The sequence below is a fragment of the Chiroxiphia lanceolata genome, chromosome 6 (assembly GCF_009829145.1).
Source record: "Chiroxiphia lanceolata isolate bChiLan1 chromosome 6, bChiLan1.pri, whole genome shotgun sequence".
Classification (NCBI taxonomy): domain Eukaryota; kingdom Metazoa; phylum Chordata; class Aves; order Passeriformes; family Pipridae; genus Chiroxiphia; species Chiroxiphia lanceolata.
Window position 1 is genome coordinate 17,797,971 of NC_045642.1, and position 27,891 is coordinate 17,825,861.

Sequence of the window (27,891 nt, forward strand, 5' to 3'; positions counted from 1 at the left end):
TCATCAGCCAAAGACTGCAGTTCACATCTAGTGGCAGTGTGCAGTGAAATTGTTCCCAAAAGCCTGCCAGGAGAATCCTTCCTTCCTACATCTAGAACCACTGCCAACCATTAGCAGTGACAGGACAAAGAGGGGGTAGGGAAGAAGGTCTGCAGAGTTGTTCCCCAAAAGCACCTGAAATGACAGTGCCACAAGAAAAAGTTCCACTCCAATTGCACACCACAGCTCCAGTGACTACATTCTCACCACTGAGGGATGACGTCTAACAGCAGGAAAAGCAAGATTTCCTTTGGGCATGGGCTGTTTCAGTGCATGCCCACCATCTATACCTATCCACAATCCCATACAGTGGCAAAATGGACGTGATTATGGACTTCCACTTTTCCAAAATCAATGGAATATTCAAGAGCACAGAATGCAGAAGTACCTGGAGTTGGTAGGGTGGTGGTGTATGGTGGTGTTGGCAGAGATGTGCTTGAAGTAGTTGAGATGGGTGTTGTTGATGAGCCAGGAACAGTTGTTGTCCGTGGGGTGCTGCTGCTGGTGGTGCTGGTGGGGGGCACCGTGGTGCTGGCAGTGCTGGTGGAAGTCTCCACTGGTCTTGCAGTGGGAGTGGTTGTTGATTTTGTTGAAGGGGATGCTGTGCTTGGTGTCGATGAGCCTGGGCCTGTTAGAAACAGCAGGCACAGAGAAAAGAGACAAAGGCACAAGATGCGTGAGCAGGACTCCATATGCTCTGAACAGAAATAGCATGTTAGGCAGCTGCCACAAATGGAAAGAGGTCAGCTCACTCTTGGCACATCAAAGGTCTCTATCAGTAGCCCTTCCTTTCTGGCCCCAGAAAGAAGACTCCTTCCAAATCTGTGCACAGACAGGGTCATGGCCCTCCTCTCCTAGCAGAGATACTAGGGACGGTACTGGAAGGTGCTTCTCACAAAAGCAGAAAGACCAGCCAATATTCAAGAGCAGGGCTTTGGATCATGATGGGGCTTTCTGTATCTGCCTCATTACATAAACATCTCGCTAAGTCACGGAGTAAGCACTGAGGAGAAGGTCTGGTCAGCAAAGGAACTATGCACAGGGATATGTTCCTGTCTGATTTTCATGGGATTTCCCTGTAGTCTGATGTCAGCCTGATGAAGGGCTTCCCAGAGCTCTGCTGGATGTCATCAGCCAAAGACCACAGTTCACGTCAAGCAGCAGTCTGCAGGGTGAAACTGTTCCCAAACGCCTGCCAGGAGAATCCTTCCTTTCTACATCTACAACCACTGCCAACCATTACTAGGGACAGGGAATGCATGAAGAGAAAGGAAAGAAATTCTGCACAGCTCTGTGAAAACACCAAAAATGCCAGTGCCAAAAAATGAAGCCCCGCTCCAATTGCACACCATGGGTCCACTGACTTAATTTTCTCCCCAGAAGCCCTGAATCCATGTTCCAAATGAAATAGCCAGCTGAAAGGCCAGCTTAAGGCACCAGTTATTTCACCAGATGCCCAACAGTTACACCCATCCCTGATCCCACGGAGAGGCACAAATGGAGATGCATCCACACCTCCATTTCTCTCACAACAAGGAAACACACAAGAGCCCCGATCAGAGAAGTACCTGGAGGTGGTACGGTGGTGGTGAATGTTGGTGTGGGTGTGGACGTGCTTGAAGTAGTTGGGGTGGGTGTTGGTGATTCAATAGGAATTGCAGTTGTCCCCAGGGTGCTGCTGCTGGTGGTGCTGATGGGGGGCACCGTGGTGCTGGCAGTGCTGGTGGAAGTCTCCCCTGGTCTTGCAGTGGGAGTGGTTGTTGATCCTGTTGAAGGGGATGCCGTGCTCGGTGTCGATGAGCCTGGGCCTGTTAGAAACAGCAGGCACAGAGAAAACAGACAGAGGTACAAGATGCATGAGTGAGATTCAATATGCACTGAACAGAAATTGCATGTTAGACAGCTGCCACAGGTGGAATGAGGTCAGCTCACTCTTGTCACATGAAAGGCCTCTATCGGTAGCCCTTCCTTTCTAGCCCCAGAAAGAAGACTCCTTGAAAATCTGCACACAGACAAGGTCATGACCCTCCTTTCCTGGCAAAGAGGCTAGGGATGGTGCTGGAAGGTGCTTCTCACAAAATCAGAAAGATCTACCAATAGGTAGGAGATGGATGGAGTAATGCTTTTGATCTGGCTGAGGTTTTCTATCTCTTCGTCATTACCTAAACACCCCATTAAATCCTGCAGTAAGAGCTGAGAGTGGAAGCTTTGGCCAGGGAAGGAAATATGTTCCTGCCTGATTTTCATGGGATTTCCCTGTAGAGTGATGTCACTCTGATGAAGGACCAGAGTACTAGTGGATCATATCAGCTAAAGACCACAGTTCACATCAAGTGGCAGCCTGCAGAGTGAAACTATTCCCAGGGCAAACAATGAGGAGAAAGGCAGAAAATCTACACAGCTGTGCCCAAACAGTGTTGAAATTAGAGTGCCACAATACCAAGCTCTGCTCCAATTGCACACCACGGGCACAATGACTATATTCTTGACAGCGGAAGCACAGGGTCCAACAGCAGCAAAAGGAAGTTTTCCCACCCGTTCAGCATTTGTCTAAGCTGGGCACCAGGATGAAATATCTCCTTGGAGCCCTGTACAATCAGGGAAGCCAAGACCTTCTATCCAGGACCCCTGAATCTTTGTACCTTCTCAAGCAGCCAGCCCAAGAGCCAGCTTTGGGTACAGGCTGTTCCAGCAGATGCCCAGCAATTACACCCATCCTTGATCCCATACAGATGCACAAATGCAGGTGCTCACTCAACACCATTTCTCCCATAAAAAGAAAAAAATGACAACAGAGCCACAGAATCATTTGTTGGTTCTGCAGTTGGAGGCAGAGGGATTTTGGTGGGAATTATTGGTATAGGGAACATACCTTCAGGAGTTGGAGAGGATGTCGATGATCCAGGAACAGTTGTGGTTGTCCCCAGGGTGCTGCTGCTGGTGGTGCTGATGGGGGGCACCGTGGTGCTGGCAGTGCTGGTGGAAGTCTCCCCTGGTCTTGCAGTGGGAGTGGTTGTTGATCCTGTTGAAGGGGATGCCGTACTTGGTGTCGATGAGCCTGGGCCTGTTAGAAACAGCAGGCACAGAGAAAACAGACAGAGGCACAAGATGTGTGAGCAGGACTCCATATACTCTGAACAGAAATTACATATGAGGCAGCTGCCACAAATGGAAAGAGGTCAGCCCACTCTTGGCACATCAAAGGCCTCTATCAGTAGCCCTTCCTTTCTGGCCCCAGGAAGCAGATTCCTTGAAATCTGTGCACAGACAGGGTCATGGCCCTTCTCTCCTAGCAAAGAGACTACAGATGATGCTGGAAGGTGTTTCTCACAAAATCAGAAAGACCAGCCAATATTCAAGAGATTGGCTAGAGCAGTGCTTTGGATCTTGATGGGGCTTTCTGTATCTGCCTCATTACATAAACATCTCGCTAAGTCACGGAGTAAGCACTGAGGAGAAGGTCTGGTCAGCAAAGGAAGTATGCACAGGGATACGTTCCTGTCTGATTTTCATGGGATTTCCCTGTAGTCTGATGTCAGCCTGATGAAGGGCTTCCCAGAGCTCTGCTGGATGTCATCAGCCAAAGACCACAGTTCACGTCAAGCAGCAGTCTGCAGGGTGAAACTGTTCCCAAACGCCTGCCAGGAGAATCCTTCCTTTCTACATCTACAACCACTGCCAACCATTACTAGGGACAGGGAATGCATGAAGAGAAAGGAAAGAAATTCTGCACAGCTCTGTGAAAACACCAAAAATGCCAGTGCCAAAAAATGAAGCCCCGCTCCAATTGCACACCATGGGTCCACTGACTTAATCTTCTCCCCAGAAGCCCTGAATCCATGTTCCAAATGAAATAGCCAGCTGAAAGGCCAGCTTAAGGCACCAGTTATTTCACCAGATGCCCAACAGTTACACCCATCCCTGATCCCACGGAGAGGCACAAATGGAGATGCATCCACACCTCCATTTCTCTCACAACAAGGAAACACACAAGAGCCCCGATCAGAGAAGTACCTGGAGGTGGTACGGTGGTGGTGAATGTTGGTGTGGGTGTGGACGTGCTTGAAGTAGTTGGGGTGGGTGTTGGTGATTCAATAGGAATTGTGGTTGTCCTTGGGGTCCTGCTGCTGGTGGTGCTGATGGGGGGCACCGTGGTGCTGGCAGTGCTGGTGGAAGTCTCCCCTGGTCTTGCAGTGGGAGTGGTTGTTGATCCTGTTGAAGGGGATGCCGTGCTTGGTGTCGATGAACCTGGGCCTGTTAGAAACAGCAGGCACAGAGAAAACAGACAAAGGCACAAGATGCATGAGTGGGACTCCACACACACTGAACAGAAATTGCATGTTAGGCAGCTGCCACAGATGGAAAGAGGTCAGCCCACTCTCGGCACATGAAAGGCCTCTATCAGTAGCTCTTCCATTCTGGCCCCAGGAAGTAGACTCCTTGCAAATCCATACACTGACAGGGTCATGGCCCTCCTCTCCTACCAAAGAGACTACAGATGATGCTGGAAGGTGCTTCTCACAAAAGCACAAAGACCTCTTGCCAATAGGCAAGAGATGAGGAGGAGTAATGCTTTCAGTTTGGCTTGGGCATTCTACGTCTGCCTCATTACCTACGACATCTCACTAACTCATGAAATGAGAGCTAAGAGAGGAAGGTGTGGCCAAGGAAGGAACTCTGTACAGGAACGAGATGACAAATGTCCTGACAGGACGAGAGGACATAGTCTCAAGCTGAGCCACGGAAAGCTTAGATTGAACATTAGTAGGTATTACTTCACAGAATGGGTGATTAGACATTGCAATGGCGACCCAAGGAAAGTGGTGGAGTCACCATCCCTGGTAGTGTTATGGAAAGACTGGATGTGGCACTTAGCGCCATGGCCAAATTGACACAGTGGTGTTGGGTCATAGGTTGGACTCAATGATCTCAGAGATCTTTTCCAATCTAACTGATTCTGTGAATATGTTCCTGCCTGATTGCCATGGGATTTCCCTGTCATTTAATGTCAGTCTGATGAAGGGCTTCCCAGAATTCTAGTGGATCTCTTCAGCCAAAGCATCAACCAAAAACCACAGTTCACAGCAAGTGGTAGTTTGCAGAGTGAAACAGTTCCTAAAAGCCTGCCAGGGGAATCCTTCCTTCCTATATCTATAACCACAGCCAGTCACTAGCACTGACACTGCAGAGCAGGAGGACAAAGGGAAGAAAGTCTGCGCAGCTCTGCACAAACAGCACGTGAAATGCCAGTGCCACAAAACGCAGCCATGCTCCAGTTGCACACTGTGGGTCCACTGACGTGTTCTCGCCAGCTGAACAACAATGTCCAACAGCAGCAACAGCAAGATTTCCCATCAGCTCAGCATTTCTCTAAGCTGAGCACCAGGATGAAACCCCTCCTCAGAGCCCTGGAAGCCAAGACCTTCTCCCCAGGACCCCTGAATCCTCAACACTTCTGAAGCAGCCAACCCGAGAGCCAGCTTTGGGCACAGGCTATTTCAAGGGGATGCACAGCAATTAATCCCATCTCCAATCCCACCCAGAAGCAAAAGTGGAGGTGCCCAGGGACCTTCATTTCTCCCATAGCATGGAAACACATGAGAGCCCCGATCAGAGAAGTACCTGGAGGTGGTACGGTGGTGGTGAATGTTGGTGTGGGCGTGGATGTGCTTGAAGTAGTTGGGGTGGGTGTTGAGGAGACAGGAACTGTTGTAGTTGTCCCTGGGGTGCTGCTGCTGGTGGTGCTGCTGGGGGGCACCGTGGTGCTGGTGATCGTGCTGGGAGTCTCTGTTGGCACTGATGTTGAAGCAGTTGTGGATATTGTTGAAGAGATTACGCTGCTCGTTGTAGATGTTGTCGTGCTTGGGGTATGAGGTGGAAGACACTCTGGTTTGTCGGGGGTGCAGCACACACTAATCTCATAATTCAGGCAGACTGGCTGAGGTATTATGCCTCCTATGTGCTGATCTCTATTGTTACAGATGAGTCCTGTGTTAACACTGCATTCCACGATCTGCCCTAAATCTGCAATGGGAACGTTGGGGAATTTCTCTGCTCTGCATGAAATATTCTCAACTTTTGCACAGACCCAGGAAGGGTTGACCTTGTGAATATTCTCCAGTGTTTCGTAGTCACCACTGTTTCTGTCAGAACTATCCGGGTAACTCACATCAATCCAGTCCGTCCAGATGCACTCACAGCCTGGGAGGCAACAACAAGATGAACAATTAGAAACAGACAGAACAGAGACAACAAGCTGGGAGCACCTGCTCACCCGTGGGTGGGGCTCTGGGCATCCACTGCACACAGCAGCACCCATCAGACACTGCCACAGCAGTCAGCCAGTCCTGGTCACAACAAAGCTCACTTGTGTGGGGAGGCCTACCCTTATGTGCCCTACAAACCACTCTGGGCACAAATCAGGACACAGGCACTGCCGAGCTATGGGTCTACCCCTCGCAGCTCGGTCAACATTGCTTCGTTTGGCCTCTCATGTGCAGGAGCCACTCACATAAGAGCCACTCATGAGGCAGAGCAGGACTAAGCAGGGACTAACACCACTCTCTCAGCTTCTTGTACCACGTGCACCACCTCCCTGTCTCAGGGAGAAAACAGACACTGGAATGGGTGTGAACTCAGGGAAAGGAGACGCAGGGCAGATGTTGCTGCTAAAACATCAGCTGCTGCCCAGCAGTGCACAGACAGCCAGAGACAAGCACTAATGGCACCACTGGGAGAACCCAGCGGCACAGAGCTTGTGTACATAGAAAGGGGCTACCTCCATACTGAAATCGTTTCCCCAGACCCTGAGGGGGAAAACCTTCAAAGTTTCCTATAGCCAGAACTGCAGGTAAGTGGGAGCAACGGCTACAGAGACAACATGGGCCAAAAACTGGAAGAAAGTCTACACGGCCTGTGCCCAAAGAGGGACGGAAATGACAGTGCCACACAGCCAAGCCCTGTACCATGGGTACAACGACTATATTCTTGACAGAGGAAGCACAGGGTCCAACAGCAGTAAAAGCAAGATTTCCCACCTGTTCAGCATTTGTCTAAGCTGGGCACCAGGATGAAATGCATCTGTGTAGCCCTGTACAATGAGGGAAGCCAAGACCTTCTATCCAGGACCCCTGAATTCTTGTACCTTCTCAAGCAGCCAGCCCAAGAGCCAGCTTTGGGTACAGGCTGTTCCAGCAGATGCCCAGCAATTACACTCATCCCTGATCCCATACAGATGCACAAATGCAGGTGCTCACTCAACACCATTTCTCCCATAAAAAGAAAAAAATGACAACAGGGTTACAGAATCATTTGTTGGTTCTGTAGTTGAAGGCAGAGGGGTTTTGGTGGGAATTACTGGTATTGGGAACATACCTTCAGGAGTTGGAGAGGATGTTGTTGATCCAGGAACAGTTGTGGTTGTCCCTGGGGGGCTGCTGCTGGTGGTGCTGAAGGGGGGCACCGTGGTGCTGGCAGTGCTGGTGGAAGTCTCCCCTGGTCTTGCAGTGGGAGTGGTTGTTGATCCTGTTGAAGGGGATGCCGTGCTTGGTGTCGATGAGCCTGGGCCTGTTAGAAACAGCAGGCACAGAGAAAAGAGACAAAGGTACAAGATGCATGAGTGGGACTCCATATGCTCTGAACAGAAATAGCATGTTAGGCAGCTGCCACAGACCTATAGCAGTCAGCCTACACTTGGCACATGAAAGGCCTCTATCACCTGCCTTTCCTTTCTGGCCCCAGAAAGTAGATTCCTTGCAAATTCATGCATGGATAGGGTCATGGTTGTGCTTTATTAGCAAAGAGATTAGAATCGTGCTGGAAGGTGTTTCTCAGAAAATCAGAAAGACCAGCCAATAAGTGACGAGGAGCTATAATGATTTCAGTCTGCCTTGGGAATTTTATCTCTGCCTCATTGCCTAGAACACCTTCCCATCAGATGGAGTAAGAGTTGAGAGTAGAAGCTGTGGTCAAGGAAGGAAATATGCACAGGAATATCTTCGTGCCTGAATGTCATTTGATTTTCCTGTGGTGTGATGTCAAACTGATGAATGACTTCCCAGACTAATAGTGGATCTCATCAACCAAAGACTGCAGTTCACATCAAGTGACAGTGTTCAGAGTGAAACGTTCCCAAAAGCCTGCCAGGAGAATCCTTCCTTCCTACCTCTATAACTATTTCCAAGCCTTAGCACTTACAGGGAAAAGGAGTAGGAGAATGAGTAGAAAGTCCGCACAGCGGTTGCCAAAACAATGCCTGAATTTACACTGCCACAAAACGAAGCCCCACTCCACTTGCACAACACAAGTATAAGGACTAAATTCTTAGCAGCCTCCAGAATGAGGTCTAACAGCAGCAAAAGCAAGATTTCCCACCAGTTCAGCATTTGTCTAAGCTGGGCACCAGGATGAAATACCTCCTCAAAACCCTGTACAATCAGGGAAGCCAAGACCTTCTATCTCAAGGACCCCTGAATCCTCAATACTTCTGAAGCAGCCGGTCCAAGGGTCAGCTTTGGGCACAGGATGTTTCAGGAGATACCCAGCAGTTACACCCATCTCTGATCCCATATGGATGCACAAATGCAAGGATCTCCATTATTCCCAAGCTAAAGGAACATACAAGAGCCCCGATCAGAGAAGTACCTGGAGGTGGTACAGTGGTGGTGAATGTTGGTGTAGGCGTGGATGTGCTTGAAGTAGTAGAGATGGGTGTTGTTGATCCAGGAGCAGTTGTGGTTGTCCCCGGGGTGCTGCTGCTGGTGGTGCTGATGGGGGGCACCGTGGTGCTGGCAGTGCTGGTGGAAGTCTCCCCTGGTCTTGCAGTGGGAGTGGTTGTTGATCCTGTTGAAGGGGATGCCGTGCTTGGCGTTGATGAACCTGGGCCTGTTAGAAACAGCAGGCACAGAGAAAACAGACAGAGGCACAAGATGCGTGAGTGGGACTCCACACACACTGAACAGAAATTACACATTAGAGAGCTGCTATAGCAATCAGCCCACTCTTGGCACGTGAAAGGCCTCTATCAGTAGCCCTTCCTTTCTGGCCCCAGGAAGCAGATTCCTTGAAATCTATGCACAGACAGAGTCATGGCCCTTCTCCTCCTAGCAAAGAGACTAGGGATGGTCCTGGAAGATAATTCTCACAAAATCAGAAAGACCAGCCAATATTCAAGAGATTGGGTAGAGCAGTGCTTTTGATCTTGATAGGGCTTTCTGTATCTGCCTCATTTCATAAAGACCTTACTAACTCATGGAGTAAGAGGTGAGAAGGGCAGCTGTGGTTAGGGAAGGAAGTATACCCAGGAATATGTTCCTGCCTGGTTATCATGGCATTTCCCTGTGGTGTGATGTCAGCCTGATGAAGCAATTCTACACAGCCCTACACAGATAATGCCTCTAGTGATGGCAGTCTGAAGCATGGCCTCCTCTTATCTCACACCGGTCATTCCAGGAATGTTGTCTCCAGCAGAAATATAGAACCCCCAAACCTGCATAAGACTTCCTTGCAGTACAACATGTGCTATAAAGGTTACATGCCTTTAGTAGTCAACAGGCCTTTATTTCTCCAATGGCAAGGTAAAATCAGAGAGTATTTTTCTGTTAAATACCTGGAGATGTTGAAGTTACTGGAGTGGAGACTGATGGTATTAGTTCACTTGTGGTTGAAGCGATGTGTGTGGGCGAGGTGGTAATTTCTGTGGGAATCCTGGATGTAGTGGTGAGAGGTACTGTTGTCTTGGTGGTGGTTGAAGTTGCAGTTTGTGGTGTACTAGGTGTAGGTGTAATCTCACAGGGAATTTCTTGCCACTCACAACAGTTTACCCTGATTTCATAATTGTAGCAAAGTTGCCACATAGTTACATCTTGCTCCTCATTTTTACATATTAGTCCATACGAAACATTACACTGCACTTTCTGACCAAGTTCCTCTAAGCTCACATCAGGTTTATCCTCTGCCCTGCATTCAATTTTTTCAGGAGCTTCACATATTTTGTATCCATGTTTTCTTATTTCATCATATGTTTCATAGTCACCACCATCTTTTTCAGGATTACTAACATCAAACCACTCAGTCCAATCACAGATTAATCCAAAACATGGAGCTGCAAGAGAAGACAGAGATTTCACATCTGAGTTTACAGAGACTATTCTGAGAAGATCAATTTTTTATTTTTTTCCATTAAGGACTAGAGGAATGCATTGCAATTTGTTATCTTTCCAAAGAAAAGAGTTTTAAAATTGGTTCTATATTACCAGGGTTTTAAACTGGAAGTTTTGCATCAAAATAAAATCACCAAACTGACACATTTAAAGGTTCTTCTTCTGTCTATACAATAACACTTTTGGAATTATAAAAAATTATTTATTTTTGTTTTAAATATATTTTTCTGTAGTGATTGTCTTTATTGTACTCTTCCTTTAAATATTTCTTTGACATTTTTTAACTTTGATATTTTAAAACTTACTTGTAGTCACTGGATGGCTTGTAGTGGTAACTGAAACAGAACAAAAAGAGATTATCCATAAGTTTCAAGCTTTCAAAAAATACAATAGTATGTTTAAATATCCTAATTATAATTCTTTGCTGACACTACTGAGAAAATTTCTACTACCCCATTAGGATATTGAGATGCTAACATTTTTGTCAGAATTAGGAAGGCACCCTGTACATTTATAGTTACAATTTCTTCTATAAGAAATAAATAAACTCAAAATGTTAAAATCTTTCTTACCGTAGTGTGATAAAATTGTGTTGCTCTGTCTGTGTCATAAGCATTGCTCTGTGTCATCTATAATCCCATATACTTATACATTCAATATTTAAAACACTTTTCTTTAAGAAAACAATTTTTAAATCACATCTCTGTTGAAGATTTACCTGTGGTGGTAAGAGTACTGGTAGGAAATGAGGTTGAAAGGACTGTAGGTGAAGAAGATGTTGGACAAGGGTAGATTTTATCTGGAACCACAGAACCATTTTCTGCACAAATGTATGTTATACATATGTCACCATCCTGTACTTGTGCCACAGTCTGACCCACTTGATAACTCGTTCCATTGATGACACAAGGACACCCTGCAAGAAAGAGCTTTACTGTGTAATTTTTCTACTACCGGGTAAGAGGTAAAGGCAAAATACTTATGGAAAAGAGACCATTTACATGAGTTATGCATGTTTTTTCAGAGCTGCACCTGGAGCTTAGATCTAATATATTGTGCTAATTTATCTTTACATTTAAAGCAACATGAGAACATATTTAATCAAGTCCTGCATAAAACATTTGGAGGAACCAACTTAGAAACTAAGTTTCAAGGTGTTCTGAGAAAAATAATAATTGTAATTTACTATCTGACAGTTTTCCATAATAAGTAGTGAAATCCATTAGTTTAAATACAGGACATGGGGAGAAAAAATGAAGGAACATGAGATAAAGGTTGAACAAGAAGTACTAGCAGCAAGATTCAACAAAAGTGTTACCCGATTTTCTTTGTTCAGAACTTTCACTGGCACTGGAGAGAATTATTCTAAATCAATACTAACTCTTTTGCGGAGTTAGACCTAGCAGTTCTCTGCATTTTTAAATTATTGTTTGTAGAAAACCCCAAACATTATTTACCTGGAACTGGTTTACATTGTATGGATCCTGAGGGGCCACAGACACTAAAAGAAAAATTTTAAAAAATTAAAATGTTGCTGATGTTTTATGACAGCTGTTAGCAGAGCCAAGAGCACGGAAATGCAGAAATTTGTTGCTTTATCTTCATTCACACTACTGTGTATTTTTCCGGATACAATATTCTCTAGTATTGTCTATCATTGTTTCATTCAAACTACATCATCACTTTCATTCTTTAAGTACAACACATTGTGTTGCAAGTTGCAACAGTACAATAACAACTGTTTTTCAGAGCAGTGAACTTACAGCCAGATAAGGGTCACCATGTAGAGCCAGCGGTACAAGTGCTATCATTAGCAAGGCTCTATGACTGAGCTGTTAGGACTCAAGTATCTCTTTCAGGGCTAGTATAGAGTATTTCAGATTATAGTGATTTCAGAAGTCCAGTTTTAAGTGAGAATGAAAAGCAGAGTAGTCCCTCTCTTCCCAGAGCCAGGAAGAATCAAAAGGTTGTTCTAGAGACTCAGCCAGGTTTCATGCCATTATGACATTTATATCACTTCAAAGAGTATAAATAATGAATTTGGTAACACACTTATTATAGCAAGGCTACCAACCAGAAATCTGAATGGTTATGGAAAATTATGAAATGCAAGAATATACCAGCTCTTCAGCTGAAGTTTCATCTCTATTTGCTTGAAGCCCAGTAAAGTGAATGAGGGGCTTAGCATACATAAATTATTTCCTGAATTACTGCAAGAGGTTTTGTAATTTTTATATACCATATTGTGCAGTTTTCTTCTGTGGGTATTTCATGCCCAGGGGGAACTTGAATTCCATCGATGTAACACCAGCACTGATCTTCAGGCACACATTCTTTTGTCTCTTCATTATAAATAGGCTTGTCCTTAGGACATCTGGGGTAGCAGCCTGTTGATGACAAGTAAAACAGTATACAAGAAGAAGAAAAAGTGTAAGTTAACTCAGTGATAGGCTACCTTTTGAAGGTAAATGATTCTCACTGAATCAAGCATAGTGAAAGAAATCAAAAACGATTCAAATCAATACTTCAACAATTAGTCTTTCCAAAAGACTTAAACAGTTTTCATTGAAAATACTGGGGTGAGGAGGATTGAGCCAGGGTTTTGTAATGAAAACTAGGGAAGCTATTTTTTCCTACCTATTTCAACATCTTGGAGAAACCCGTAATTTATATTCATTTCTATGGGCAGCTAGTAAGTTTAAGACAAAGAAACATCCCAGTTTTTCTACAGATCACTATATCAACAATACTTTTGTGAGGAATATGGAAGCAAATTCACCAACAAACAAGTTTTTTAATACATTTATTGGAACATTAGCACTTGTTTACGTGCCTGTAACAGACCAGGTATCTCCACCTCAAACTGATAATTTATCTGCACTTTTCCATACCCTTGGTCAGTAATCCAAACTCCACTGCAAGGGATTAATTGACTGTCAATTCTCATTGCATTTTTCATATAAATACACTTTAAAAATTATTTAATGTGTCCTGCCTCCAAATAAACTCTTATGAAATCCTCTTTATACTACACTGGAGTTCTACATAGCCTTTAAACTGAAGTACTGTGTAATTAACTGATACTTAAAGTCACATTACACTGCCAGACTGTAATAAAGATGTCCTAACAAAAGTAGGACATGCTCTACATTTCTATTGAAGATAAACAACAAAAATAATTTAGAAAGATAATTGGCTATATAATAATCTGCCTTCTGACACTTTCCAAATCTTTCTAATAATCTAAGACAATCTATTTTAAAACATAGAGGTTTGCTGATTTTTAAAAAATATTTTGGTTAGGAATTTTGGGGTTTTTTTTTGTTTGTTTTTTTTCCCTTGGGTTTTGTTTTGTGGCTTTTTTTCTTTTCATTTTTTTACTAGCAGTTCAAAGCAAAGTCAAGCTTGAGATAAGTGCTTCCAGTCCAGACCAAAAGACTGTGTAGCCAAAAATGTGACTGTTTTCTCCAGCTTTACCATGTGGTAAAACAGAAGACATTTGTAAAGTCATTCACATTCTTGGATCATTGCAGTCACTATAACATGAAATTCCTTTTCAGTTGTCAAGCACAAGAACTTTCATCTACTAATATGGCATCTACAAATGAAATAGAATCTACAATAAGAATCCAATACACAGCAGCATCTGTGTGTCTGATATCAAAGATATTTTCCAGGGTAAAGGTAGGAGAATGCTGCACATTAATCCAGTAAAATCAAGATGATCTGATGCATAAATAAGGTTATAAGCTGATGCATATATAAGGTTAAAAAACCCCAATTATCAGTAACTTGCTTCTTTGCCATATAAAAGATTTTTCCTTCCCTGAAATTCCTTAAGAAGGGAAAAAATAACCATGGTGTAATAATCTCGCATGTATGAGGATATTACCCAAGTAGAGACCCAGTTTTATGGCTGACAGTATTTTAACTATCACCCACTGATGTTAATAAGTAATAAATTCCATGATAGGAAACATTTATGTAAGACTGGAGACAAATTCAACATAGCAGATTTAGGAACATCTCATCAAGCTGACTGATTATTCCATACTCATTAAAAGGTACACAAAGTTATACAAAACAGAATACAAAAATGGCAAGGAATTTATTACCTTCCAGGTATGGTACTGTAAAGTTGGTGCTGACATTATTAATCATCCTGCAGGTTGTGATGTTACTGCCACAAGGCTCATAGTGCCACTCACACTCATCACGAGGGTTGTAGTAGTCACAAAATATTGCTGATGGGAAAAAAGAGAAGCTGATTAAAAACACGGTTGTCCAAATGCAGTTCTGATCAGGTCTTTAAAGGCACAAGATAAATAAATTTACATGTTAAGCCAGCAAAATTTCTCTTGAGGTATAGGACCTGGACCTTCTGCTACCACGCTTAAACTTAGGGTACAGCAAAACTCTGGTGCCCAAGATTTCTACTAGTAAACTCCTAAAAATTTTTGCAGTATATACAAAATAGTTCTATCTTGCTGTATCACATAGGCTGTGAGTCACCTGCAGCAGGTCAAGAGCAAGCATATGAATAATTATGGATGCAGCTTAAATTCAGCTTAGATGACTATGGACAAAGGAGCTTTTACTAACTTATATATCAGAGTTGACTGAAACTTATAATTTTTTTTCACTGACTTCTTACACTGAAAAACAACAATTAGCCCCAATTCTGAAACAGAATGAATTTTTAAGATTAAAAAATGTTATATTTCTGCCATTCTCAAAATTTTGATTTGAGTACTTTTTGGGTAATAAAATTAATTTAAGTATTATCTTACATTGTTCACAACATTAATTAGGTTCATCTACACAGGAGTGTTACATGCTTTTTGCTAAAATCAAATTCTGTATAATTTGAAGAAATGAGAAAGGAAAAAGATAATGGGAGTTGCAGTTCACCAACTATCAACTGGAAGGATGACTTTAAACAGAAAGGAAAACCAAAAAGAGAAAAGTGGAAAAGGGAGAAAGGGGAAAGGGGAAAAAGTGAAAACGGGAAAAGGGGAAAAACAAAGAAGCCAGGTTGAATAAAAGACAATTGAAATATACAAATTTACTATTCCTGTTTGTTCCCTGATATGCTGTGAAAATAAATTTCATTGTGTAGGCAGCATGACCTTGCAGCAATAGTATTAATGATTTATTTGACTGACTTTCTGACAGCAGCTAGAAAGATACATTTGTATTTAACTGTTACTCACGGCATATATCAGGAGTTCTCCAGAAAACACAGGCCTCAACCTTGGTACATTCTTGGGCATAAGCAGCAACTGCAGAACAGAAGCACTCACAATCTCCACCACTGTCACAAGAGCAGGCATCATGAACACAAGCATCATAGAAAGGAACTGGGTCCACCTGTTGGGGAAAGAAATGATGCCCCAGTTCATCTCCAAATTAGTTTTCAAATAAGTTTGAGAACTCTTGAGACATGGGAATTCAGCTGAGTAGAAATGAGACTGTTTCTAAGAATTACCAAATCACAAACAAACATTTACAGGCTGCTCAATATATTTTGGGTAATAATAGACCTAAAAAATACAGCACCTGCATAATTTCCTATGACTGAAAAAAATAAGAGTCCTTGACAGTGCCCACATTTTCTAACAGAGTTCCATTTTAGTGCTCTCAAATCCGAGTTGAATTGATGCCAGTGAATTCTTATCTTCCAGCAATCTTTGCCAACCAAGTGGTGAGCAATGTCAGAAAGGCTGCTCTACACAGCAAACATGAAGCAGATAATTTTGTGCTTGTCAGTATTTAGACTTTATCTAATGACAAATTAGCAAGGCATTTTTTTGCTTGGGACTGCAAGAGGAGAAACTTAGACTGGATTTTAGCTGCTGAAGTAGAAACATATAATAAGTTAAATAAATTGACAATTATTTGTGACTTTTCTACTATGAGTTAAGAACAAACTGTGTATGCTATGGCCATTTGGAGGCACAGTACCAGCAGCTGCCTGTCTAAGTGTATGATGTCAGTGGTCTCCAAGGAGATCCTTTCTGTGGATTGAATACTACAAGAAACAGTAGACTCTTCACCTGCACCCTTTCAAGTACAGTATGCATTTCTGTCAGGAGATGGGTCTGATGACTGTAAGGTCTTTCAGAACTTATAATACTGACTGTCTCTCAACAAGAGGTGGTGCAACTGCAGCAAACATGACGTAGACAGGGTAGATTTATGAAGCTGACTTGCAAAGCAATAGCAGTGAAACTGTGGTGATGAATATGGGTTTGTACAGCTGGGGCTGCCACCACTACTGACACAGTCCCACTGCCACAGAGGCTCAGCCTACTTTAACTAAGGCTAGGTGAAATGTGCTAACACCTGTAGCTGTACTGAAGACTATTCATTACGGCTATTCATTAATTCATAATAACCATCTCTTCATTAATTTCTCATGGTCTCTCTGCTGCTGCAGTAACAGAAATGCACTGTGCTGTCCCACCATCTACTTCCTTCTACAAACCTTGGAGTGACAAATTTTGAAGACTTCGCTCAGGATGATGCTGCATTCTTTCTCTGCCCAGGACTTCCGATGTGGTTTCAAATCACAAGGTTTAATCTCTTGTGTGACATCTGGGCACATGGGAGACTGTTTCCAGGAATTCCCGAACTTCAGAGCATTGGTCTCCTGCAGTCCGCTCCTTGTTACAAAGTCATTGTTTGACTTGTCATCGAAGTTGCCACACAGACCACACACTTTGCCCTTGAAAAGAAAATTGACATATCCACAGTTTTTTAATATACCATGGAAGTGAGAAACAGGTTCTGGTAAAGTAAGAGCAAAACACTGACATTAAAAATTAGAGCTGACTGTCTGTATAAATGATGACTTTCATCTTTACTCCTAAATCATTTGTACAGAAAATAAATTTTTATTTGTCTGTGTACTCAGCAAACTATTCAGCTGCCGTGTCTTCCCTCCTTGAAACCAATTATATCTAGTGTATACATTCCATATCTCTGTCTCCATATCCACTTAAAACACTAAAGAGTGGCCAAGCCTTTTTCAGCTAAGAAGAATTAATTTATTTTCCATTTTTCTCAATTTATCATAGCTCAGCTATTAATATAAGTCTGAGGTAATTCAATTCAGCTCAAAACTTTTTTTAAAAATCTTCTAACATAACGAGCACTATTTCATCATCCATGGAAAAGAAATTACAGGGACCCCTTTTACTTGAAAGAAAGCACTTCACAATCTACCCTCAGTAGCGAATTTTTGGTAGTGCTATTTAAGGTCCATCAGCCTCTCAAGATATAGTACATCCCTGTTTATACAATGCCTCAATACTCTCCAATTCAGCATGCTGATTTTCAGAAACCAGAACCATCTCCATACAATGCACAGGGAGTTTGGTTTTAATACAGGGTTGAGATCACGTGTAGGTTTCCAAGTGCTTGTCCTGTCAGTTTGCATCCCTAAATTACTTTAGATGGTTGGCTATCAAGGTTCACAAACTCAGAGTGTGTTAGGTGTTTAGCTCTACTGCAATAATATCCTATGCATTCTCTGCAATGCATTGTGATAGACTGTAAGAAACCCCAGTAGCACCTCTGCAAGCTGTGGTAGTAATAATGCAAGCTAATCAATGTGAAGAGGATATAGAAACTAAACAGGGAGTCAGAATAAAAGAATATTAATGTTTCCTTATCTATTCATAATACTACTTCAGAAAAAGACAGACAGGTCCTAACTTTGTAATCGGGGCTCAGCTTGACGAAAACAGTAGTCTTCTTATCCCAGATAAGCATCACACCATTGCTAGCCTCAATAACGAGGTAGAGGCCTACTGTCCTGTTCCAATAAAGCACATCATCACCAACATCTCGCTGAATTTCTTTGTACTCTTTGTTCTCCAATTTCAGTTCAGTTTTCTGAAAGATAAAAGGAGAAATATTGTACCAGTAACTTTTATGATGAGAGAAAATATTAGACACTCCTAACAATACAATTCATTCTGACACTAATAGCTCAGAGTCTGGGATGACTTTCCAAGATGACGACTGGTGTAGCACTTGTGTTTGTGAGAGGTTTAATCACCTGAGAATCTACACCTTTACAGATTAATTTGATATGGCCTCTAACACTGGTTACAGTTGCTTTTAGGGATGTGGTTTTGGAGCATTACTTTTTTGGTAATACTTGAATACTGATATATACTCACTGAGTGTCGTTACTCACCCCTAGAAACATTTTGATAGCTTTTGAGCAGGTGACTCCTGTAGTTCCACAAGGGACATTCTCTGTGATGATGCTGAATGAGCCGCTGGAATTTTTGTCACCACAAAAATCCTATTGAAAAAGAAAAAAATAAGCACAAGAAAATTAGGTAGAATACTTCATTTTAGTTCAATGTCATAATAATTACAATCATTTAAGTCTTCACAATGTACAAATCATTACTGCTCCTTCAAATGTGAGATCCTACATACACATATTTCTCTGCATACATATAAACAGTGTCTTGGCCTGGGAAAGCAAGTAGGACAATAAAACAAACTGACAAATATATTTTTAAATATAAGTATCTTTGGTTCCTAAACTTAGAATTTGGATTTATTTTGCAACTGATAATGAGCTGTTAGCTCTCACTAAAAAACAGTTCTGTTACATATAGTTTATGACCACTATATGAGACTAAAAAGTGAGATTCACACAACCTGCCTGCACTGGAAATACACAATTTCTCCCAGAAGAATGTGCTAACACCTCAGGAAAAGTGATGGCAGACAATAAAGAATGACAAAACCAAAGAGGAAAGCAGATCTTCAAGGCAATCAAATGCCATTTCAGCCCTCCTGATGAGCATTACCTGAATAGCCACGTATTCACAATTCCCATCAAAGTCATAGAATTTTCCATCAAAAGTGATATAATGGCCACTTCCATATATCATACAAGTCCCATAGCACGCATTGGCAGTGCAGCTCCAAACCCCTTTTTGGCAAGTACTAGAAAAGAGCAGAGAAGTTGAATTTTTAGGTATCACCAAGAGTGCGCCATTTGGAAAACTGCAAAACAAACCAAGCACCTGCCTAATACAATATGACAATGTGCAAAATATCCAAGTCTCAATTTCAACAGTTTTGCCTGGTTTTAAGCTTATAACGTGATTTTTAACTCTGGTCAGCTAAAGATCTTTAGATCTTTAGATAGCATTTATATTTAAAAAATGGGTGCATTTTCCCAACACCAGATGCCTACTGAAAACAGAGGTAGCTACTGCCCCAGTATTTTCAGCAGAATCTGTGTTTCCTCAGATAGCAATAAATATTCCTGAAAATAAAAGATGATAGTTGTAGTTTTCGCAGCCACTGTAATACATAAGCCTAGACATGACTATTAATACATGGCATAGAATATATTCTAGAAGAGAGTTCAATATTATAATTTACCAGGTGTTGCAGTCCACTGTTATCTTCTGTCCAGAAGAATACCACTCGTTGTTATGAATGCATGGGCAGTCCTTCTCCTCAACACAGCCTCCTCTGCCATCATCAAATAGACCTTCAGGACACACACAGCCTGAGACACACTCTGTCTGGAACTAAAGAATATAAGGAGAAACGGTTACCTTATGACAATGTACTGCATTTTAATTCCACTTCTTCACAAGCACACTTTAAAAACTGCATTTATAACCAAACAGCCTAATATTTATTAGTTTTATAAGGTTCTTCTTTCTAGGTTGGTAATGTTTTTCTTTTCTATTTTGGTTGTCTAAGAACCCAAATCCTATTTCCCTTGGGAGTTACAACTCTACTGAAGACACAGTAAAAAGAAAGAGGAGAGGGAAACTATAAGGGAATTCATCATGAAAATGGCAACAGATTAACATCACTGGGGAGAAAAAACGGAAGATTAAACCAAAGAGAAATAAACTGTTAGTCACAGTTGTATTTTCTATGTAGCACTCTGTCATTTAGAGAATACAGAATAAAGGAAACATGACCTGAAGAAAACTTGAATACATACATGATTTGTTTGAGGGGTATGACAGCTAAGTTGTACAGGTGTTTGTGAAGTCCATTTTGAGGATGCATCGCAGTCAAAGAATGTCTTGTTAGAAGAACATTCTTCTACACCTGAAAGGTATATTGTTGGCTTAGATCAGTCAAGAAAAGGTAAAAGAAATGTGTGTGAAATATGGTAGTTACTGAGACAGAAATCTGAGCACATGCTCTATCCTTCTGAAAAAAAGAGGCTCAGTGAACAGAGAACAAAGTGAAAATGTGTAACGTTCTACATAGAAAAAAACATACAAAACAAGTAAGTGGAGAATTCAAAAGGAAAGTAGTTTGGTTTTGAAGGTTGGTTATGGTTTTTATTTTATTTTACTTTATAGAATGTCACTTACTTTTCATTCTTATTTTCACTGAAGTACACTGGACCTTTGCATTTCGGCAAACACTAAAAAAGTGAAGTAAGTAGAAATTAAAAAAAAAAACAAACAAGCTCAGTGTCTTCAACTTAAGTCTAAGGATTGTTTTATATAAATTTGAGAGTATTTATCAAAGATGTTCTGCATAATTTCTACTGATATTTCAAGTCAATTCTATTGAAACACAGTCATGAATTTTCACTTGGAGAAAAAGTGTAGCAAGATTTTAGGTCTAATGCACAGAAAGGTTATGTTTTAAGGAGCGATTGCCACTTTATTAATCCTTAATATTGCAGGTTTTGATGGCTCAGGAAATAGATAATAATGAAACAGATAAAAATGAGAACTTAAATCAAAGACTTCATTTGGATACACAGTGTATTTTCATGCCTATTCAAGTCATATGCTGCAAATTTGTTGGCCTGTATGCTTCTTCTCCTGGGCGAGAGAAGGTAACAACAGTTTGCACCAATGACTGAGGCAGCAAACAATTGCCAAGGTTCGTGGCAAAATACAACAGAATCGTGAAAGTTGCTTTCAAAAGCCTATGCTATACTAAATACATATCAAGGGGATCTTCCTCCCACAGAAAACACAAGTAATCTGTCTTTGCCAGAAAAGGAAACAGCAACATAACATATAGTTGGCCTTTTTTCTTCTTTTCACACCTCTGCTTAACAAAGCCCTATTAACAGTGCAGCTTCAAAGTAATGTTTATCTGTGAAGGCCAGTACTCACACCTCCAAAGCAAACTGCACTTCTCAATTATTGATAAATTAAATTGCAAAAGCATAATACTTTGCTTGGCATGAAGATATTGTGAAATGTATTCCAAATGTTCATTAAGTACCAAAAAAGCTAAGAGCCTTACACTTAATAAGCAATTTTTTTAAAGCCTTTTATCCCAACAAACAAGAAGCCACAATAAAACATACCAGCGGTCTCCATCTTTTGTAAAATATTCCCCAGGTTCCAGGTATGATCCCTTGTAATAACATGGGCACTCAGAGACGGGCACACAGTTATCCTGTTTATCCAGGTATGTATCAGATGGGCAGCCACAGCCATCCACAGGAGCAAAGTCTTGCAAGCAATACTTTTCACCATCAGCAAGGGAACGACAGGTTTGCTGGCACCTTGTAATGTTGTAAAGGAAGACTTGATTTCCTTGACAGGCAGACACTTCACTGCCTGGAGGGAAAATAAACAAATTGATAGATAAGAGATGCAGGATGGACAATTCAGCCTTGACATTTCCATTTTGGTTTCCTTGGTTGTGCAGTAGGTAAAGATAAAAACATTCCCTTAGATTTTATTAAAGTACAAAAATATCAGAAGTGACAAGTAACACTAACCTAACTTTACCAGTCAAAGACTTATTTTTAACTGTTACTAACAGTTTCTGTCATACCTCTATTTATTTCACATACTGATAATCAGAGAGAGAGAGCACAATATAATAAGCTCATAATAAGCTCCTAGTCTCAACAATACCACGCTGTTGATGAAAAGTTAGCATGATGATAAAAAAAGACACTGATAAACAAAGGCAACATAAAAGCCCTAATGGCTGGGATTCCATTAATCAAAGAAATGACATTACTTGAACTAGAGAAAGAAGGTGAAAGTGAAAAATAATGCTTTCTACTTTTAAATATGTCATGAACAAATTACAGCTAAAGAATATAACATGCATCAGTAAACATTATAAGCGTTGTCTCTTTTAGGTCCATTAGACATTTCTAAGATACTCCAAATCCCTTAACATTGAGATCACTAACAACCAAATTCAGAGATCCTGCTTGTTTCTCATGGCTAATTAATTCCACAGGGATTACAGTTCCACTACTTACTGCAGACACTGTCTCTCCAGCCTTCCAGTATGATTCCTTTGAAAGCACAGGCTCTCGAATAAGAGGACAGGGCAGCACACAAGCATTCTTCATTATCTTCACAGAGGCATGTGTCATATTTACATTTCTGAAAAAAAGAACGAAAGGGTCAGTAAGCTCACAGGGAACCAATGGGCAATTGCAACTGGGTTGCTACAAAATATCTTGTGTATTTTTCCTGATGTTGTTTATTAATTCCCATGACCAGAGAACAATGGAAGGAATGGACAAAGACCAGAGACTGAAAGTGTTGCTTCATTTCATACACAATGAAAATGTTTGGATGCTTACTCTAATCTAAGCCAAGCCTCTTGAACTTTTAAAAAATATCCAGCCTCCTGACAACACCTTTTTCAAAGGATATTGATACTGTTCTTTCTCAGTTACAAATTAGAAATGCAGAGATCCACAAAAATTAGAAATCATAATGGTAAAATATTAACCAGATCTTTGAAGATCTTCACAACATTTGAGCTCAGACTGAGTTCCAAGTATAAGAAATAACTTAGGTATTTCTTCTTTTTCCTCAGGTAAGCCTCACTTATGCTCAACACTGACAAGCACAGGGGAAAAAAAATCATGGAGATTCTGGCATGAAAATGATTTGGTGTTACATTCCAACCAATATATAGGAAACTTTTTTTCATGACTTTATAGCAGCTAATGTTTAAGGGTAGTCAGTGCACATTTGCATCTCTTGAATCTTCTTTTCAGTTCAAATATCCAATCCAATAAAAATGTTAAATGTCTACAGTTAACCATCTGAAATAAGGCAGTACTAAAAAGCATGCAAGATTATAATACCTTATAGTATTCTGAAGGATCAATGACTAAGTGACATGTTGCAAAAGGACCTTCTGGGTTTTTCAGCAAAGAACACCAATGCTCAGCATAATTTGCTGAAAAAAAAAGAGATATTCATCACATTTCCTTATCTTGCTTGTGCCACGTCTAGTTACGCTGACAGATAAATGCAGTGCAACAATACAAATTAGAAAACTGTGCATTTTGGGGAGTGAAGAAACTACATGCAATCATTGCACATACATTTCTGTTCTTTGATTCAGAAACATGTAATAATAAAATCAAAACCTGTATCCCGCTGCTGTAACTGGTTTACATAGATTTGTGACAGCCCTTTCCATTTGAGTACCCTGAAGCTAAGTTAAACATAAGGATAAACAATACTAGGAAATACAAGCACCTTTACAAATAATATAAATTAACGATCTTGCTTCCCAATCTTCCGGTTCAGGACCCTTCTACAATCACCCCTTAAACTTTCACTTCAGTTTGATGGGAAATGAGTGCTTGTATGTGAACATACGTGCAGATATTAATCTAAAAAATCTTCAACGCCACACTACAACTTTTACACCCCTGTTGCAGTAATATCCAGCAAACACTGCTCATTCTGGCAAAAGCCAACCATCTGACTTATTCATCTACTTACCACTTTCAATGCTGAGACTGCAGGGGTCTTCCAGCTTTTCCACCTGGTCTGTACAGATGGACTGAGCTTTCCAGGTGTTAGCAAAGGCAGATCCTGTAGCTTCTACCAGCCCACTGGTTGTTTTAAAATCATCACCTTCCATTGCATTAAAGTTTCCACAAAGACCTATTGGAAAATAAGGTAAAAATTTTACATAATCATTACTCACTCTCATATTAAAAGGTCAAAGAAAAGGGACAACTGGTCACAAACACTAGAAACAGAAGTTCATACAGCTGATTATTCCACCTCAATATTGATGTAAATGACAAATACTGAAGTTTTAGGAGGCCTATTTTAAATCTTCAACCTCTTGAAAAGAATAGTCTTCATGAAGATATCTCTGCCTCAGGAGATTACCATCTCAACCTGTAATTTTACGCTTTCTGATGATATTGAAAACACAAAAGGCATCAAAAACCTGTTTTTGTGTATAGTTAAAAATTAAACTGAATATAGAAGTAAGGAATATTCTAATAAATATCTGTGTACTGGCACCAGAGTGATAGATCATTTCAATGTGAAAAACTAAAAACACATTTCTAGTTTGCTTGAGTCCATTTGCTTTCAATGATTTGGTTTCTGCTTTCAGTTTCCTCTTCTTGAATCAACAAGTACCATGAGTTATCTCTCATGCAAAGAGTACATGAATCTTCAGCTGTGGAACAGCATGACTTTGCTTCCTCTTTGAATAGACACTTGCCTTGAATTTTCCCTTCAGCTGATTGATCCACAGTCACAAACAGTTGCATGACTGGAAGCAGCTGGATCTGCACCTGAAGCTCGAAAGGTGTTTGTACAACAAGGTAGTTGGAAGATGGCTGGAATACTGAGAAGCTGGCTGAAAAACAAAACATGAACTGTGCAGTAAATACACACACAAGCTACCAGAAGAAATACTTTTTATTAGATGCTAAGGTATCACCTGTCATGAAAACTCTGAGACCAGGAACAAATTAATATTTTTTTTTCCTTTAAAAATCACTGGCCTACTAGATATGATGATGGTCCTCACTAATTTAAAAAGCTGATTACCTGTAGTGACTCTTCTCTGGTATCAGAACCAAATGGCATACCCACACCATGTAGCCAAATTTGGAAAGTGCTAAATACCTCTCTTCACAGGCAAGGTAAATTATCTGCTTTAACTTTCCGTCATGGCAATTCCTCTTTCCCAAGCTACGTGCCAAAGTATATTCAAGAGGTACGAAAAAAGTGAAAGGACATTTTTTTCAGTCATCCACTCTACAGAGAGTCAGTGATCCCATTAAATTCTCAGATGTCTATTAAATCACATTCATCCCCAAATTGTTACCAAATCTGAATAAATTTCCTATGCCGCTCTTCCACTTTTGCCTAGGAAAAAACCCATTCCTACCTGAGAAGTCAGGTGTGGCTGGACACACAAGGCTGTGTCACTTACCTGACACATGAGGCAAATTCACTGTCATCTCATTCAGTAGCACACTGCCATCGGATCTGAAAACCACCACCTGCACAACGGCAAATAGAATCAATGAGGTTCCAAGTACTGAGAGGAAAAGGAACTAATAAAAGGGAAATTAACAAGAAAGGCCTTTTGCACATTTAGGCTGTGACTAGAACTTTAAATTTTTGAAAAGAAGAAGCCATCTGAAAATTTAAATGGCAGCAGACCTGTAGGATACAAGTACGGTTTTGTCTTGCTATTCAGTGTTTTGCTCACATCTGCATACAACAGTAATGAAATATAAAACTCATTTATATTGGGCACTTTGGTTTCAACAAGTAAAAGAAAATATTAGGTCTTCAGGATCTGTAGCAAGTTCCTATTCCTTATAAAAGCATGTGCCACAGCTTCAGTGAAATGGTTTAGTATGATTCTGGTATGGTCAGAAAACAGTTTATTAAACTTCCTCATAAAATGCTAGTCTGTACACACAGAAACATAAAATTATTGGTTTCTGATTCAGTTTTCTTTTGTTCTAGTTATGCTGGCAAAGACATGGAAGTCCAGAAATACATGAGGAAAATTATGTGCACATGTGTGTAAAATTATGTATAAATATAATCTATATATTACCACAACCAAACAGAATACTAATTTGAGAAATTTGCATTGTATCAACATTCAAAGATAGGATTTCTTCTGAAAAATATCTATAAAACTATATCTGAACAAAGTAGAATACTGTGAGGGGAAGAAGAATGGGATTCTTGCTTCCAGATATCTGGAATACTGTGAGAATAATCATATAGCACAGAGCAGAGGAGTGAAGAGGGGAAAATGTCAGCTGTTTTGAATTTCACCTTTTGTTAAGTTTAGGTCTATTTTGGATTCTCGAGGCAGAAACTTGAATTGTTCTTTAGCCTGTCTGAGGTGCCTTATCTATCCACAATAACAACTCCAGAAGAATTAACTGTTTCTCCACAATAAGGGAAATATGCTGATTTTCAACATATCTAGCAGAACCCATAGAACAAAACTTACATTTTTTTTGTTATCCACTAACAGCACAACAGTCTTCAAGCAGGTCTGCCTGTCTGTGGAGCCACAGGGAGCCAGCTCTGCCAGGAGAGCATAACTGTCATTTGCAGTATCCTACAATCACAGGGAAATAAATGTCCATTAGTCCAATCAAAAAATCTCACAAGATGACTTCCAAACAAAAACTAAATTTATCTGCCACAATAACTTTGCTACAGACCATAGCTATCAAGACCACCATGTCAGCACTAGCTCTTACAGCTGAACACTCTTTCAAACAAATTCAGAGGCATGGTTTCTAGTTCAACAAGATTTTTGCCATTCTCTAGAAGAACAGGCACTAGACATTTTGAGGACAGACGAATGAAATAGCTGCCTACCTCATTTCCCTAGCTGACTTCAACACTCAGACAGAGAAACAGCTATTACAGAACTGACTGAAAATTTCTGATCCTGAGATCTGCCAATTTTTGCAGTTTACCTGTCCATGCAGCCAGAGTGACTTTTTGATACACAAAGAACTCCACTGGATAATGACAGCATAGCTATCTGACTGAGTTAATCACCCACTGCAATAAGTCCCCAGCTTCCCCCTAGGGCTATTGAACTTCTTGAACTTTCTAGTACAACTTTGAGCATTTCTGCTTCCCTTACCCCCATGAAACAAAACAATAACTCACAGTTGTTACATATCAGCCCACAGACACTTGTATATACTCTACAAGAGAACAGCCCTACAGTACACAGTACCTTGGCCAATACATAGTAACAGTCTCCATGGAAGGTGTATTTCTTCCCATCAAAGGTCCTAATATGGGAACCTCCTTCCACTGAACATGTGCCTGGACAAGGTAAATCTTTGCACGTCCATCTGCCTGAATTACAGGTGCTATAAACAGAGAAATAATAATAAAAAAAATGCTCATAGGTATTACAGGAGCAGAGAGCACTGAAAGCATCAGTATACGTAGCAAACAGCAAGATATCCCCAGGTTATTTAAAACTGTATTTTGACCATTTCCTTAAGATTTGCCCTGGTATATTCCATAGATTCAAGAAAACTTTTCAGAAATTTGGTTCTACAGACATGCAACATAAACATCAGGTTCAGAATGTTTTCAGGACGTCTCTTATGATCAAGTGGAAATTTGAAGAACACAGACCCACTTACAATCATTCAAAGAAAAGCGTATTCACAACCAGGATCCTTACCATTCTTCACATTCATTGGAAATGTTTTCTCCAGGTGCATACTGCTTTCCAAGGAGTTTGCAGTGGCATTGGCTAACAGGCACGCAGCCTTTTGAAGTAATATCATCATACACGGTTCCTATAAAACACAACATTAACTATTCCACCTCTTTATGAAACAAGCAGTTTCCACAGAGGAGAAACTCTCAACTTGCCACACACTGAGTTTATCAAAACTGTGAAG

General features: G+C 40.9%; 1 protein-coding gene across 1 annotated transcript in view; it reads right to left on the reverse strand.

Moving 5' to 3' along the window:
- The window catches only part of MUC2 (mucin 2, oligomeric mucus/gel-forming), a 78,320-nt gene that overhangs the window by 43,916 nt on the left and 6,513 nt on the right, over positions 1–27,891 (reverse strand). Inside the window, exons 8-35 of the mRNA XM_032690376.1 lie at positions 27,669–27,786; positions 27,207–27,345; positions 26,460–26,570; positions 25,413–25,482; positions 24,693–24,830; positions 23,951–24,115; positions 23,302–23,396; positions 22,459–22,585; positions 21,541–21,796; positions 20,582–20,634; positions 20,200–20,309; positions 19,620–19,771; positions 19,037–19,175; positions 18,406–18,516; positions 17,919–18,098; positions 16,687–16,926; positions 15,413–15,569; positions 14,315–14,443; positions 12,439–12,586; positions 11,657–11,700; positions 10,918–11,115; positions 10,505–10,534; positions 9,647–10,141; positions 8,683–8,922; positions 7,414–7,605; positions 5,662–6,240; positions 4,054–4,293; positions 428–667 (exon numbers count right to left, since the gene is read on the reverse strand). Coding sequence (XP_032546267.1) covers positions 428–667; positions 4,054–4,293; positions 5,662–6,240; positions 7,414–7,605; positions 8,683–8,922; positions 9,647–10,141; positions 10,505–10,534; positions 10,918–11,115; positions 11,657–11,700; positions 12,439–12,586; positions 14,315–14,443; positions 15,413–15,569; positions 16,687–16,926; positions 17,919–18,098; positions 18,406–18,516; positions 19,037–19,175; positions 19,620–19,771; positions 20,200–20,309; positions 20,582–20,634; positions 21,541–21,796; positions 22,459–22,585; positions 23,302–23,396; positions 23,951–24,115; positions 24,693–24,830; positions 25,413–25,482; positions 26,460–26,570; positions 27,207–27,345; positions 27,669–27,786 — 4,896 coding nt within the window. The remainder of the gene's footprint in view (positions 1–427; positions 668–4,053; positions 4,294–5,661; positions 6,241–7,413; positions 7,606–8,682; positions 8,923–9,646; positions 10,142–10,504; positions 10,535–10,917; positions 11,116–11,656; positions 11,701–12,438; positions 12,587–14,314; positions 14,444–15,412; positions 15,570–16,686; positions 16,927–17,918; positions 18,099–18,405; positions 18,517–19,036; positions 19,176–19,619; positions 19,772–20,199; positions 20,310–20,581; positions 20,635–21,540; positions 21,797–22,458; positions 22,586–23,301; positions 23,397–23,950; positions 24,116–24,692; positions 24,831–25,412; positions 25,483–26,459; positions 26,571–27,206; positions 27,346–27,668; positions 27,787–27,891) is intronic.